At 45.7% G+C, this 16,669-nt stretch overlaps 2 protein-coding genes across 2 annotated transcripts in view; one reads left to right on the top strand and one right to left on the bottom strand.

Annotated features, from left to right (window-relative positions):
• The window catches only part of LOC139234940 (myosin light chain 5-like), a 38,185-nt gene extending 28,230 nt beyond the window's left edge, over positions 1–9,955 (bottom strand). The window contains exon 1 of the mRNA XM_070865909.1: positions 9,774–9,955. Coding sequence (XP_070722010.1) covers positions 9,774–9,800 — 27 coding nt within the window. The 5' untranslated portion in view covers positions 9,801–9,955. The remainder of the gene's footprint in view (positions 1–9,773) is intronic.
• Positions 9,956–10,107: 152 nt separating this feature from the next.
• Positions 10,108–16,234, top strand: LOC139234939 (ATP synthase subunit e, mitochondrial-like). The gene is made up of 4 exons (XM_070865893.1): positions 10,108–10,231; positions 13,198–13,252; positions 13,599–13,697; positions 15,852–16,234. Exons 1-4 carry the CDS (start codon positions 10,196–10,198, stop codon positions 15,875–15,877), a joined length of 216 nt encoding a protein of 71 aa, XP_070721994.1. The 5' UTR covers positions 10,108–10,195; the 3' UTR covers positions 15,878–16,234.
• Positions 16,235–16,669: the final 435 nt, after the last annotated feature.

The raw sequence follows: 16,669 nt of genomic DNA, 5'->3' as shown, positions 1-16,669 counted from the left end.
CTCTCAAATACTTCCATTACCATGGCTAGATCTGCGGGCTGAGCCATTTCCACCCCCCCTGTGGCGGACAATGGCAGCCTACTGAGAGCATCGGCGCAGTTTTCTGTGCCTGGCCTGTGGCGGATGGCGAAGTTGTATGCGGACAACGTGAATGCCCATCTCTAGATGCGGGCCGGTGCGTTGGTATTTATCCCTGTACTCTCGGAAAACAGGGATATAAGTGGTTTATGGTCAGTTTCCAATTTGAATTTTAGCCCAAACAGGTATTGATAATTTTCTTTACCCCCATAGACACACACTAACGCTTCTTTCTCAATCATGCTGTGGGCTCTCTCAGCCTTAGACAGACTCTTGGATGCATAAGCAACCGGTTGCAGTTTGCGGAATCATTAGCTTGTTACAATACACACCCAACGCCATATGACGACACATCACATGCTAGTACCAAACGCTTACATGGATCATACAACACAAACAATTTGTTTGAGCATAACAATTTTCTCGCTTTTACAAAGGTATTTTCTTGGCTTTTGCCCCAAACCCATTCGCCCCCTTTTCGTAGTAAGACATGCAGTGGTTCTAACAGTATGCTGAGACCTGGTAAGAAGTTACCAAAGTAGTTCAGGAGTCCCAGAAACGACCGCAGCTCTGTTATATTCTGTGGCCTCGGTGCGTTCTCGATTGCCTCCATCTTTGTGTTGGTGGGCCTGATGCCATCCGCCGCAATCCTCCTTCCCAGGAACTCCACTTCAGGCGCCAGGAAAACGCACTTCGAGTGTTTTAACCTGAGCCCCACGCGGTTGAGTCGACTAAGAACCTCCTCCAAGTTCTGCAGATGCTCGACTGTGTTCCGACTTGTGACCAAAATGTCGTCCTGGAAGACCACGGTGTGCAGGAACGACTTCAGTAAGCTTTCTATGTTTCTCTGGAATATCGCCGCCGCTGATTGAATTCCAAACGGGCATCTGTTATAAACAAAAAGACCTTTGTGCATGTCGATGCAGGTGAAGGCTGATACGTCCTTACTATACAGTATAAATGCACACGAGGCCCATGCTTGAGAGAAGGTCAGTCTGTGACCTATCCTTTATTCCATAGCACTCAAGTGATGGAAGTGGGTGGAGCTTCCCCTTTTATATCTGAAGGTCCAGATTAGGAGTGTCTCCCACAAGTTCACCACCTAGTGGTCATTGTTCTCAGTGTACAACTTAGATCAGATTATAGATGGGTTACAATGCTGATTGAATACATGACATCACCTCCCCCCCCAAAGTCTTATTGGGATCACAGGTTGAGTCTCTCTGGTGGTTTACGCTCTCTTGTAGAGCGCCTGAGTTGGGGCTCCGGTTGTTGGGCGCTGGCCTGAGTGTCTGCTGTTTGCGGTGCCTCAGGCCTCCGGACTGTCCATAGTGACTGGGCTCTCCTCCCTTTGGTTCCTGTGTTCGGTCACCTGTGGAGGAGTGAACTCTATATCGTGTTCTTCCTCTGCTTCTTCTATGGGGTTGCTGAACCTCCTTTTTGTTTGATCCACATGTTTGCGGCAGATTTGTCCATTGGTAAGTTTAACTACCAGAATCCTATTTCCCTCTTTGGCAACCACAGTGCCTGCAAGCCATTTGGGCCCTGCAGCGTAGTTGAGGACAAAAACAGGGTCATTTACATCAATACATCGCACCCTCGCATTCCTGTCATGGTAGTCATATTGTGACTGGCGCCTGCTCTCGACAATTTCTTTCATGGTGGGGTGTATAAGGGATAACCGGGTTTTGAGCGTCCTTTTCATTCACAGCTCTGCGGGTGGAACCCCTGTGAGCGAGTGTGGTCGAGATCTGTAGGCCAACAGGAGGCGTGATAAGCGGCATTGTAGGGAACCCCCTTGGAATCTGAGCATCCCCTGTTTGATTATCTGCACTGCTCGTTCTGCCTGGCCGTTTGATGTCGGCTTGAACGGTGCCGCTCTAACATGGTTAATTCCATTACCTGCCATGAAGTCCTGGAATTCAGTACTTGTGAAGCACGGGCCATTGTCGCTGACCTAGATGTCCGGTAGACTGTGGGCGGCGAGCATTGCCCGTAGACTTTCTACCGTGGCAGAGGATGTGCTTGAATTTAAAATGTCACACTCGATCCATTTGGAGTAGGCGTCTACTACAACCAAAAACATTTTTCCCATGAAAGGACCTGCGTAGTCCACATGGATGCGTGACCAAGGCTTGGCGGACCATGGCCAGGGGGTAAGGGGGACTTCCCTGGGCGCATTACCCAGCTGGGCACATGTGTTGCACCTGCGAACACAAAGTTCCAGATCTGCGTCTATCCCTGGCCACCAAACGTGTGTCCTGGCAAGTGCCTTCATCGTGACAATGCCCGGGGGCTCCTTGTGGAGTTGTCTGATGAACACCTCTCTGCCCATCTGGGGCATGACTACGTGGTTTCCCCACAGTAGGCAATCAGCTTGAATCGAGAGTTCATCCCTGCGCCTGTGAAATGGTTTAAATTCCTCAGGGCATGCCCTGTACGTGGCTGCCCAGTCCCCATTCAGGACACATTTCTTGACTAGAGACAATAGCGGGTCTCTATTTGTCCAGAATTTAATCTGATGGGCTGTCATGGGTGAGCCTTCGCTTCCGAAAGCTTCAACAGCCATGACCATCTCAGCAGTATGCTCGGTAGCCCCCTCAGTGGTGGCTGGTGGGAGTCTGCTGAGTGCATTGGCGCAGTTTTCGGTGCCCGGGCTGTGCCGAATAGTGTAGTCATAGGCAGCTAACGTGAGTGCCCACCTCTGTATGTGGGCCGATGCGTTTGCATTTATGGCTTTGTTATCGGCCAAAAGGGACGTTAGGGGTTTGTGATCTGTCTCCAGCTCAAATTTCCTGCCAAACAGGTACTGGTGCATTTTCTTTACCACATATACACATGTGAGCGCCTCCTTTTCTACCATCCCGTAGCCCCTTTCTGCCTGGGACAGATTTCTGGAGGCATAAGCTACCGGCTGTAACTGACCCTTGGCATTGACATGCTGCAACACACACCCGACACCATAGGACGACGCATCGCACGTTAAAACAAGTTTCTTACATGGGTCATATAACGTTAACAGATTGTTGGAACATAACAAATTGCGTGCTCTATTAAAAGTCTTTTCCTGGCTGTCCCCCCAGACCCATTTACGTAGGAGCACGTGTAGCGGCTCTAGCAGTGTGCTCAATTTGGGAAGAAAGTTACCAAAATAGTTCAGAAGCCCCAGGAATGAACGCAGTTCCGTTGTGTTGCGGGGTCTGGGTGCTCTCTGGATCGCTTCCGTCTTGGACGCAGTAGGGCTGATCCCGTCTGCTGCTACCCTCATTCCCAGGAATTCTACCTCTGGAGCTAGGAAGACGCACTTCGCCTTTTTCAGTCGCAGACCTACCCAGTCCAGTCTGCGTAGCACCTCCTCCAGGTTGTGGAGGTGTTCTTCAGTATCGTAACCCATGATGAGGATGTCGTCCTGAAAAACCAATGGCCCTGGAATCGACTTGAGGAGGCTTTCCATATTTCGTTGGAAGATCGCGGCGGCCGAGCGAATCCCAAACGGACACCTGTTGTACTCAAACAACCCCTTGTGTGTCGTGATGGTGGTCAGCTTCTTCGACTCACTCGCCAGCTCCTGGGTCATGTAAGCTGAGGTCAGGTCTAATTTTGAAAAAAGTTTGCCACCGGATAGCGTTGCAAAGAGGTCCTCCGCTCTCGGTAGCGGGTACTGGTCTTGGAGTGACACTCGATTGATGGTGGCCTTGTAATCGCCACATATCCTGACCGACCTATCCGCCTTGAGCACCAGCACAATCGGGCTTGCCCAGTCACTGAATTCGACTGGCGAGATGATGCCTTCCCTCAGCAGGCGGTCCAATTCGCTTTCTATCTTTTCCCGCATCACGTACGGCACTGCTCTGGCCTTGTGGTGTACTGGCCTGGCGTCCGGGTTTATGTGAATCACTACCTTGGCCCCCATGAAAGTGCCAATGCTGTGTTGAAATAATGAGTCAAATTTGTCCAGGATCTGTGAGCATGATACTCGCTCCATAGAGGAAATTGCATTGACATCGCCCCATTTCCAGTTCATGACAGCAAGCCAACTCCTCCCCAGTAGTGCGGGACCGTCCCCCGGGACAATCCAGAGTGGCAACCTGTTCTCCGAATCTTTGTGGGTCACGACTACCATGGCGCTGCCTAGCACCGGAATGATCTGCTTTATATATGTCCGTAGCTGTGCGTCAATCGGCGATAATTTTGGCCTCTTGGCCTTGGTTGCCCACAACTTTTCGAACTGTTTGATACCCATCAGCGACTGGCTGGCCCCCATGTCTGGCTCCATTGGTACTGGGATGCCATTGAGGAGCACTTTCATCATTATCGGTAGCATCCTGGTGTATGAACTGTATACGTGCTCCACATGAACTCGCTGAACTTCAGCTTCCAGCGATTTCCCCCAGCGTTCATTTCTGCAATTTCTGCAGGTATTTTGCTCAGCTCTGCAAACTCCGGCTGAGTGTGTGCCTCCACGCCTCCAACATGAGCTGCTGTTTGAAACAAAAGGTCCCTTGCCAGTCGATCGTCCCTGACTGCCCCTGTTATTGTCTTTGAGTGCGCCATTAACAGGTGTTGATGGCCCCATTACTGGCCGCATTGTCCCTTGCAATGGCGTGAATCGCCGTTCAGCTTGCCATTGTCTCTGTCGAACTCCCCCTCTGGGTTCAACTACATGTTGGGGCATGCCCGACTGCCCTTGTCTGCCTGGAGAACTGTGTGCTGCTTTAACAATGTTGAATCTCTGTCCCAACTATTCCTTAACACAGTACCTCTCGTCTGTTCTGCTCGTGGCCATGCTCGCGTGGTTTAAATCCCAATTTCTCGTCGCCATTGATACGTCCTTACTATACAGTATAAATGCACACGAGGCCCATGCTTGAGAGAAGGTCAGTCTGTGACCTATCCTTTATTCCATAGCACTCAAGTGATGGAAGTGGGTGGAGCTTCCCCTTTTATATCTGAAGGTCCAGGTTAGGAGTGTCTCCCACAAGTTTACCACCTAGTGGTCATTGTTCTCACAGTGTACAACTTAGGTCAGATTATACATGGATTACAATGCTGGTTGAATACATGACAAGGGCCTTTGATGATTCCTCCAGTTCCTGCGTCATCTAGACTGAAGTCAGATCCAGCTTTGTGAACATCTTTCCTCCCGCCAGCGTTGCAAAGAGGTTGTCGGCTTTTGGTGGTGGGTATTGGTCCTGCAGGGAGAAACGATTGATAATTACTTTGTAATCGCCACAGATTCTGACGGTGCCGTCTCCCTTGAAGACTGGGACAATAGGACTGGCCCACTCGTTGATCGGTGAAATGATGCCATCTATTTGCAGCCAGTCCAGCTTGACCTCTACCCTTTCCCTCATCATGTACGGTACTGCTCTCGCCTTGTGATGGATGGGCGTGCTCCCGGAATTAGGTGGATCTGCACTTTTGCTCCTTGGACTCTCCTGATGCCTGGTTCGAACAGCAAAGGAAATTTGCTTAAGTCCTGGGCACACGTAGTGTCAACAGCGGGCGATAGCGCTCGAATGTCGTCCCAGTTCCAGCATATCTTTCCCAGCCAGTTCCTGCCGAGCAGCATAGGACCATCGCCCGGTACCACCCAGAGTGGTAGCTTGTGCAGTGCTCCATCATAGGGGATCGTTATGGTAGCACTGCCGATTACAGGAATCAGTTCTTTTGTGTAAGTTCTTAGTTTCATGCAAACTGGAGTTAAGACTGGTTTTGAGGCCTTGTTGCACCACAATCTTTCAAAAGTCTTTTTGCTCATGATGGACTGGCTCGCACCCGTGTCCAGCTCCATTGACACCGGGAATCCATTTAGTTCAACATTCAGCATTATCGGGGGACAATTCGTGGTGAATGTGTGCACCCCATTTACCTCTGCCTCCTCGGTCTGAGGCTCTAGTTCGTCGTGATCCTCCGTGGATCTGTCCTCCTCTGCAACATGGTGGTTTGCAGGTTTAACAGGATTTGCAGCTCGCCTGCACACTCATTGGAGGTGTCCCATTGTTCCACAGCTCTTGCAAACGTACTCTTTGAATCAGCATGAATGGAAACGATGATCACCCCCACAGTGCCAGCAAGGTGTTAATGGCCTTGCATTCATCACCCTTGATGGTGGACTCTGAGTCATCTGCAGACGTGCAGCTGCAGCTATGTGTGACCTGCCCTGTACGTTACAATTTGAAAACAACATCACTTTGTTCACAGTACTTGTGGCAGCACTTGTGTGCTGTGAGATTTGCTTTGTATTATCACTGGTGGCAATGAACGCCTGGGCTATCGCTATGGCCTTACTCAAGGTTGGGGTCTCTACAGTAAAAAGTTTGCAAAGTATGGTTTCGTGGCCAATGCCAAGTACGAAAAAGTCTCTGAGCATGTGCTCCAAATGTCCTTCAAATTCACAATGTCCTGCAAGGCATCTTAGCTTGTTGATATAACTTGCCACTTCCTGGCCTTCAGAGCTTTTGTAGGTGTAGAACCGGTACCTCGCCATCAGAACGCTTTCCTTTGGGTTCAAATTCTCCAGGACCAATGTGCACAAATCGTCGAACAATTTCTCCGTGGGTTTCGCTGGAGTGAGCAGATTCTTCATGAGGCCAAATGTTGGTGCCCCACAGGCGGTGAGGAGGATCGCCCTTCGTTTGGCAGCGCTCTCTTCCCCATCTAGCTCATTGGCTACGAAGTATTGGTCAAGTCGCTCCACAAAAGTTTCCCAATCATCTCTCTCCGAGAATTTCTCCAGGATGCCCACTGTTCTCTGCATCTTTGGGTTCGCTATCTGTATCTCGTTGCCAGTTGTTAAGCATGGAGAAAGAGTCAGACTGAACACTGTGAGCTCAAAGTAAAGTGTGACCGTAGTCTTTTATTGCAGGTCTCCAGAGTGCCTCTCCAACCTGTGAGGCCTCCTTAAATACCTGTGCTCCCAAGAGATTATGGGATCCCTTGGGACTCCAGGGGATGAGCCCTCTGGTGGCTGTACAGAGTATATACAAGTTTACATATATAACAGGATGCATCCTAGGTTGCTGAGGGAAGTAAGGGTAAAAGTTTCAGAGGTGCTGGCCACGATCTTCAAATCTTCCTTAGATACATGGTTGGTACCAAAGGACTGGAGGATTGCAAAACTGAGACCCTTGTTCAAAAATGGGGAGAAGGATAAACAATTACAGGCCAGTCAGTTTAACATTGGTGGTAGGGAAGCTTTTCGAAGCAATAACACGGGAGAAAATTAACAGCCACTTAGACAAGCATGGACTAAGAAAGGAGAGCCAGCACAGATTTGTTAAGCGCAAATCCTGTTTGACTAACTTCATTGAGTTTTTTAATGAGGCAACAGAGAGGATGGATGAGGGAAGTGTATATGTTGTGTATATGGACTTTCAAAAGCTTTTGATAAATTACCTCATATTAGGCTTATTAGCAAAATTGAAGCTCATGGGATACAAGAGACAGTAGCAGCATGGATAGAAAATTGGCTAAAGGATAGAAAACAGAGAGTAATGGTGAATGGCTGTGTTTTGGATTGGAGTGAGATATACAGTAAAGTTCCCCAAGGTTCAGTACTAGGAGCATTGGTATTTTTGATATAAATTAATGACTTGCACTTGGTGTACAGGGCACAATTATGAAATTTGCAGATGACACGAAACTTAGAAGTGTAGTAAACAGTGAGGAAGATAGTCATAGACTTCAAGAGGACATAGACGGGCTGGTGAAATGGAAGGACACATGGCAGATGACGTTCAACGCAGAAAAGGATGAGGTGATACACTTTAGTAGGAAGAATGAGGAGAAACAATACATGCTAAATGATACAATTTTAGAGGGGGTGCAAGAAGAGAGAGACTTGGGGGCTGCTCATGAACAAACCTTTGAAGGCAGCAGGACAGGTTAACAAAGCAGTTAATGAAGATATGGGATCCTGGGCTTTATAAATAGAGGCATAGAGCATAAAAGCCAGGAGGTTATATTAAACCTAAATAAAACACTAGTTCAGTCCCAACTGGAGCATTGTGCCCAATTCTGGGACGGACGTAAAAGCTTTGGAGAGGGTACACAAGAGATTTATTAGAATGGTTCCAGGGATGAGTGATTACAGTTACGTGGATAGACTGGAGAAGCTGGGGTTGTTCTCCTCGGAGCAGAGAAGGCTAAGAGGAGATTTGATAGAGGTGTTTAAAATCATGAAGCGTTTAGATAGAGTAAAGAAAGAGAATTTGCTTCCAATGGTTGAAGGGTTGATAACCAGAGGGCACAGATTTAAGGTGATTGGCAAAAGAATTAGGCACCACGCGAAACAACTTTTTAATGTAATGAGTGGTTAGGATTTGGAATGCACTATCTGATAGGGTGGTGGATGCAGTCAATAGTAGCCGCCATAGGGGAATTGGATAAATACTTGAAGGAGAAAGAATTGCAAGGATATGGGGAAAGAGCGGGGGAGTGGGACTAACCGAATTGTTCTTCGAACGAGCCGGTAAAGACTCGATGGGCCAAATGGCATCCTTCTGTGCTGCACTATTCTATGATTCTGCAATAGACTGTGGAGAAGCCTCTAGCAGGAGTAGAGCACTGGCGGGGGCAGTTAGAAAAGTCACAGGAAGTGATCAGGCTGAGCAGGAGAAGGAATTCAGGCCAGTAGCGTATTTGAGGAGGGAGTGAGAGGCAGCACCAAGAGCCAGTGGGGTGGAATGGGCTCGAGATATCAGCAGCAACTACTGCAAAGTGAGGCGGGGGAGTAATTTAGGGCAAACATATTGATGTTGGCCACAATGGGAGCTAGCAGGACCAGTGGAATCAGGCAGCAGGCAGAGCAAGGTCTCGTGAAGGGTGGGAGCCACACCTACAGGCACAGTCCCTTTTGGAATCCGGAGACCAGATAGCATAATGTGTGTGCGTACATAATTCACACATACAGAAACTTGCACAAGGAACAAAGTGAATAAATTACCAGGGAAAGACATTCAAGAAAAGAAAACAGCTTTTCTGATCCATAAAATATCAAACTGGAAAAATCATCTGAAAATACTCAGCAGGTCAGGCAGCATCTGCAGAGCAAGAAACAGAGTTAACGTTTCAGGTTGATGACCCTTTGTCAGAACTGGAAAAAGTTAGCGATGTAACCGATTTTAAGCGTGTGCAGGGTAAGGTGGGGGAGGAAAGAACGAAAGGGAAGGTATGTGATAGAGTGGAAGGCAGGAGTAATTAAATGACAAAGGGTATGATGGTACAAAGCAAAATGAGATGGTAATGGGGAAAAAAAGTTAAAGGAGCCCTATATTCTTATGTTCTCTATGTCCCCACGCTCTCTATGTCCCCATGTTCTCCATCCAGTATCCGCAGTATTTTGCTTTTGAAAAAAAATCATCTGACTGCTTTCGTACTATTTTCTGCCTCATTATTTGCTAAAATATTTGCACTTTGGACTGCCAAGGCCCTAAGCTCTGGAATTCCTTAGCTAAATTTCTCCACCTCTTTACCTCTTTCTTCCTTCAAGATGCTCCTTAAAACATACCTCTCTGACCACGTTTTTGGTCATCTGCGCTAATTTCTCCTTACGTGGCTCAGTGTCAAATCTTTTATCTCATAATACTCCTGTGAAGCGCCTTGGGACGTTTCACTACGTTAAATGTGCTATATAAATATAAGTTGTTGTTGTTCTAAGTGTAGTAGAGATAGCTTAAGGGTGCACATGCTACCTTTGAATTGGGGATGGCACCAGCCATTAATGACTGCAATGAAACAAAAAGAGGCACGCCTTCAGCTGCTGCAGGTGAACTACCCGCCTGGCTTGAGTCTTTCCAGCAGCCGTAGAGACAACTCTTTTAAGGAGACAAAATTAAACATTAAATCAAGTGCCCCCCCCGATCTGGGGGACACTTTAAACACTTTTCACATGCCCTTTTTTTTGTGATTTTTTTTGTGTTGCAGCTGTAGAGACAACTTGCGCGGGACAAAACTTCTGGCCAATCAGGACACGCCACTCACCCCGCCTGCCGGGCGTGATGACGTAAGGCGCGCCACTCGCCCCGCCTGCCGGGCGTGATGACGTGTGACATCGCCCGGCGTTTCCTTCTTTGGTTCTGCGGCCTTTGCCTGTGGGCGCTCAGCGACGGTCGCTATGGTTCCTCCGGTGCAGGTGTCGCCTTTTATCAAGGTAGGGGGAGCGGCGGGAATCAAGGCAGGCAGAGATGGGGCGTCGCGCCGCTTGCGCCCGGGCCTAGCGGATCCTGAGCTCTAAGGTCAGAGCAGGACCTTGGGACAGGGACACGGGCCCGGGGATACTGGGTGTGTGTGGTGGAGGTGATTGCGCCCGGGGGGGGGGAGAACAGGGCCGAGGAAGGGGAGCGGGGGATCAGAGTCTTTGAAGACAATTGATTTTCATAGGGCTCCTCTTTGCCACCTTAGTTGGATCTAGGCAGTCAAAACCTGGAGCTAAATGCCTTGTGGAAAATTCTGTACAATACTGTACAATTTGCTGCCTTACTCAGACAGCTTTCAGCACCCAAGGTCAAAGATATGCAAAATGTTGACATTGCACATCAATGTGCAGAACGCACGTTATTGAAGTCTCATCCTTTGCATCCTAAAACAATCCATTTTGGCATTTCGACTTTTGAATTGTCCTTGATAGCCCAGTTACTAGACCATATTGGGCTGAAGTTTGATGAAAATAGAACTGCAAGCCATTATTAATAAGCAAATTGGCCAGTAACATGGCGAGGAAAAGATAAACCCTGAATTACAAATTGTCACAGTACTGGACGGACAGCACTGCTCCTTTAGTTTTGTGAAAATGGTACAGTGCCCTTAACCATCCCATGAGTTTCATGAAGTTGCTGTATTTGCACATTAATTACCCATTAAACTCATCACAAAATTAAGTCTAGTAAGTACTCTTTTAATGACATTACTGCCAATCAACCTCTGAAATTGAACAATTATAAGTGTGGAATCTCATTCCTTCAGGTAGTGAATTGTTGAAGGTTTTTTCTTACTTTACCTTTTTTCTCAATCCAACATTTTTCTTTCCCTGTCTTTATTTCTCTTCAGTACCTGATTTGACACTGAATTTACCCACTCTAATTCACCATCCTTCTCTGACCTTCCTGTGTTTATTTCTCAATCCTTAAAATCTCTGAGGAGATAGACTGTTGGTCTCATCATTCACCAAGGTCCCAGCTGTCCTGTTTCCCTTGCTGTGCTGTCATCATCTTGCACTTCCAGCAATTTGCAGGGGCAAACAAATTTGAGCTGAAGGGTGCAGGATAAAAAAAATAACTAACTGGGTCATGAGGTGCCCCGTTCCAGCAAACTCCAGCCCAATGAGTTGTCTTCTCCATCTATAACAACTTGCATTTTTAAAGCGCCTTTAATGTAGTAAAATATCCCAAAGTGCTTTACAGGAATCTTATCAGACAAAATTTGACACTGAGCAATATGAGATATTAGGACAGATGACCTAAAGCTTAGACTTATGTAGGTTTTAAGGACTGTCTTAAAAGTGGAGAGTAAGGTGGAGAGATTTATAATGTTAGCACCTAGACAGTTGAAGACATGGCTGCCAATGGTGGAGTAATTAAAGTTGGGGATGTGATTTATATCTACATTTAGTATTTCAGAAACATGAGGTAATCTCTGATGTAGCTAATTTATAAATACAGGAAATATTAACGAGGGGGACTGAATAGCTCCGTTGTCTCCTCGCAAATGCAGATATCTGAACAGTGTTGAGTATTGTTTTTCACATCCAACACCAAAGCAAATTAACACTCTTAACTACAGGTAACTGAAGTCTATTTTAAATTCACATTCTGTCTAAAGTTATATAAAAATTAATAACACTACAGAAATGTTGTTTGAGGCATGAAAACTCTGCTTTCATCTGATATGACAAACTTTCAATGATTTCATCCCAAGAACTCCTCATTGAAGCATTTGTATGTTGTCAGAACCTTTCATATTTGTTCCAACAGCACAAGTAGGCGCACTGTTTTTGTGCAGTCTTGTGTGAAGAAGCATTTCAAATCAATATCTTCTAGGGGGAGGAGTGAGAATCTGGAATATTGGGCCAGGATTTGTTGTCAAAATAGCAGCATAGCAAAGGATGCTGTCCGAATTGTGTGTTAGCTTTGCGAAAAAGGCATTTCGTCCTTACACCCACTCGCCCACCCCTGTTTTTAAAAAAAAAAACTAGTTTTATTTGGCCATTAACCCTGCCACAAATTTAAGTCTAGTCATTACAAGTATGTACCCTTTTAATAATGTGATGACTGTTAATTACTGTCAATCAACCTCTGGCACCGAAAATTAACTACAGGTTGAACCTCCTTTATCCGGAACCCTCGGGACCTGGCCTGTTCTTGATGATGGATTTTTCCGGCCGAGGGGTGGTCACGTTAAATTGGTACTGAGCAAGGGGATATCAGGGCTGGCTGGCTTGGGGCTGGGAATATGACCTAGAGATCATGGGATGGAGGGGGCAGTGGTGGCAGGGTCAGGCCAGCGATTGCAGGAGTCAGCAGCGAGGAAGGACTTCAATTTGTTCAAGTCGGAGTTCTGCGCATGTGCCACCCGGTGGTCGGGAATGGTGCCGCACGAGGGATGGTTCCAGATAAGGGAGTTCCAACCTGTATTGCATGTGTGGAGTCTCATTCCTTAAGATTTTTTTTAAAAAAGTCAAATTTTAAAATTTATTTTTTCCATGTCTCTTTTTTGTACCTAATTTGATAGTCAGTTCACCCCCTTTAATTCATGTTCCTTCCTGTGTTTATTTCTCAATTCTTAAATCTCACTGGTTAAGGCGATATCCTGTTGCTTTCCTTCACTCAGATCCCTTAAGCCTTGACTCCCTCAATGCGCTGTCATCAGCTTGCACTTTCAGCACCCTTTGTGGCAGAAATGTTTGAGCTGAAGGGTGCAGAGGCAAATCTGACTAACTGGCATGCTGTGAGATGCCCTGCTGCTGCAAATTCTGGTCCATTGTGTTTATACATATTTGGTGGGGATTTGTTTCTGGAGATTGCAGAGCAAGCTCGAGTGGCCGCATGGCCTACTCTCTGCTTCTATTTCTTATGTTCTTGTTTTACTGCTTCAGTAAGCTTGTACTATATTCTGTTGCAGATGGCTAGGTACTCAGCATTGCTGGTCGGTGTCTTCTATGGCAAGAAGCGATATGGTAAGAATCTGAGATTGTCTTGTTCTGAATGCCGAATTACAGTTTTCTGAAGGCCTGGAACAAATTGCTGGCTTTTCCTAACCATATGGAAAGCTAAGCTTGAAGTTGGCATGACTTCTTAGTTAAATCTAGGTTTTGCTGCACTTTTTCATTCACTCCTTGGGTGATAATCCAACAATTAGTCACAGTATGTAAACAAATGATAATTGCATTGGTTGAAACTGGCAGAGAATTGGAATTCCTACTTTAGGAAACAAAAGATGAAAATGGAAAATTCTTAACATTGTTAGGACAGTTCATTTAGAAAGAGGCTTAACTGTTCATATTTGTCTATTTTGCAACGAAGATTATCTGAAGCCTATTGCAGAAGAGGAGAGGAGAATTGAGGGTGAAGAGAAAAAGAAGCGAGAGGAGCTTGAACGCATTGCGAAACAATTAGCAGAAGGTATTTGAAAAAAAAAATATTGTCTCCATGCCACTGGAACTCAACTTTATGTATTGGTGCCCAGTTATGGAAAGCAAGAGTTGTACATCACTAGGAATGTATTTTGTGTAATTTTATATTATGAACGTAGGAACACGAGTAGGTCATTCAGCCCTCGAACCTGTTCTGCCATTTCATTAAATTGTGGCTGATTTCCTTATTTTCAAATCCCTCCATGGCCTCGCCCCTCCCCATCTCTGTAATCTCCAGTCCCACAAACCCCTGAGATGTCTGCGCTCCTCTAATTCTGCCCTATTCTGCCCTCTTGAGCATCCCTGATTATAATCGCTTAACCATTGGTGGCTGTGCCTTCTGTTGACTAGGCCCCAAGCTGCCTAAACCTCTCTGCCTCTCTACCTCTCCTCCTTCAAGATGCACATTAAAACATGCGTTTTTGACCAAGTTTTTGGTCACCTGCGCTAATTTCTACTTGTGTGGCTCTGTCAAATTTTTTATCTCAGAATACTCCTATAAAGTGCCTTGGGACATTTCACTATATTAAAGGTGCTATATAAATACAAGTTGTTGATTTGTACTCAATTCCATTTACCTGCCTTAGCACCATATATCTTGACACAACAAATCTTATCGATCTCAGTCTTGAACATTTCAGTTGTCCCTGCATCCACAAGCTTTTTGGGGAGCATGTTCCAGATTTCCACTACCCTTTGTGTGAAAAAAGTGCTTCTGCTTTCACTCCTAAATGGCTCAGCTCTAATTTTAAGATTATGCCCCTTGTTTTGAATTCTACCACCAGAGGAAATGGCTTCTATATATCTACCCTATCAAATCCTTTTATCATTTTAAACCCCTTAACCTTCTAAACTCCAGGGACTACAAGACCAGTCTGGTGAACCAATGCTATATCTCTTCCAAAGCTAATAGATCCTTCCTGAGGTTTGGTGCCCAAAACTAAACGCAGTGCTCCAGATGGGATCTGACCAAGGCTCTGTACAATTGAAGTATCATTTCCTCACATTGTCTTTGGCCCCCACCATAAATCTGTAACTTTTCCACCGATTCCATCTCTCTTCCTGCCCGCTGTCTTGGGTTGAACCAAGTCTATTCACAACCTCTGCACCCCATTTGACCCCGAGCTGAGCTTCCAACCCCATATCCTCTCCATTACAATGACCACCTATTTCAACCTCTCATAACGCACATTTCCGCCCTGCCTCAGCCCATCTGCTGCTGAAACCCTCATCATGCATTTGTTACCTCCAGACTCGACTATTCCAATGCTCTCCTGGACAGCTTACCACCCTCCATAAATTTGAACTCCTCCAAAACTCTGCTGCCCATATCCCATCTTGCACCAAATCCCACTCGCTCATTACCCCCGTGTGCGCTAACCTACATTGGCTCCCAGTTCCCCAATGTATCAAATTAAAAATTCTCATCCTCGTGTTCGGATCGCTTCTTGGCCTCGCCCTTTCCTATTTCTGCAACCATCTCTAGCGCTATAACCCTTGCAGAACTCTGCGTTCTTCCAACTCTGGCCCCTTGTAAATCCCACTAACTTCACTGCACCATTGGTGGCAGTGATTTCAGCCATCTAGGCCCTAATCTCTGAAAATCACTCTCTGCCCTCTCCAGCTCCCTCTCCTTTTTAAGACTGTATTTAAAACCCACCTTTTTTTCCAAGCTAATAGTCATCCTTCCAAATATCTCCTTTCGATTTCAACGTCGCTTTCTGTCTGATTTTGCTTCTGTGAAGTATCTTGGGATGTTATTCTATGTAAAGGTGCTTTTATATAAATATAAATTGTTGATTAGACAAGGGTTGATGGAAGTCTCATCTGTCTGGTTGTGCTATTTTTCACAGCATAAAGCTACCCCTCAGTCAGAGAGCCATGGAATCTGAACGTCTTGTCAAAGGTTGGAGGCTGGGTGGGGTGGAGGAGTAGAGGAGCTTTAACCTGTATCTGTCTGGGGAAAATTTGATACTGGCACTGAATACTCAATATGGCAGTGATACTGACAGTGTCTAATATGGTAGTGACACATTTTCTCGTGCTAACACCCCTTTAAGCACATTTAACCAGGTTTAAAAAAAAAAAAATTAATTTGTGTGTGTGTATATATACATAACAGTAAATTCATCTCTCATTACAGCCAGTGAAGACACTATTTTGAAATGATTGATACGATGAAAAATAAGCTTGCTGTCCTCTCGTTTTGCTAGCATGGACTAGTCAGAAGTATCGATTCAAGACAACTTTTGCAAAATATACTGAGAAAATAAATTTTATTTGAACAATATGTAGTCCTTTGTTTAACTTTATTTCTTTGAAATCTATTGTGGGAAAAAAATGTGGATCGTGGTCCAGTGACTGCAGATGTCTGTCATGTTTCCATAAGTTGCTTTAAAAGTTTATAGTTTGTTTTGTAACAGTTTTCTGATCAGAACAGTTTAACACTCTCCTGAATACTGACCAGTATATACTGTTTAAAAAGCCAAACTCATGGGCAGAAAATAAAATATTTTCCATAATTTACTTCAGTTGTGTTTTTAGTTCGTGTCAAAGAAAGCTGCACAATTTAATTCTTAGAAATGCATGTGTTTTGTATCACTGTCCCTCCCTAAACCATCCAACTCTATACTGCCCTCTCCTTTTTTTAAGACGCTCCTTAAAACTCAACTTAGGAACTGGAATAGGCCTTTCAACCCCCTCCCCCCTGCCTGTTCCATCATTCTCTGAGATCATGGCTGATCTATATCCCAACTCCATCTACCTGCCTTGGCTCCATAGATTTTTGCTAGCTAAGGGTATTAAAAGATATCAATCTCAAATTTGAAATGATTAATTGAGCTAACATTTACTGCTGTTTGAGTTCTACACCTCCTTACCACCCTTTGTGTGAAGCAGCGTTTCCTTCTCCCCTGAATGGCCTGGCTCTGATTTTAAGGTTGTGTCCCCTTGTCCTAGAGT

The sequence above is a fragment of the Pristiophorus japonicus genome, chromosome 2, assembly GCF_044704955.1.
Source record: "Pristiophorus japonicus isolate sPriJap1 chromosome 2, sPriJap1.hap1, whole genome shotgun sequence".
In the NCBI taxonomy this organism is placed as follows: Eukaryota; Metazoa; Chordata; class Chondrichthyes; family Pristiophoridae; genus Pristiophorus; species Pristiophorus japonicus.
The sequence above is the reverse complement of the archived record's forward strand: the minus strand, read 5'-3'. Positions and strand labels throughout refer to the sequence as shown.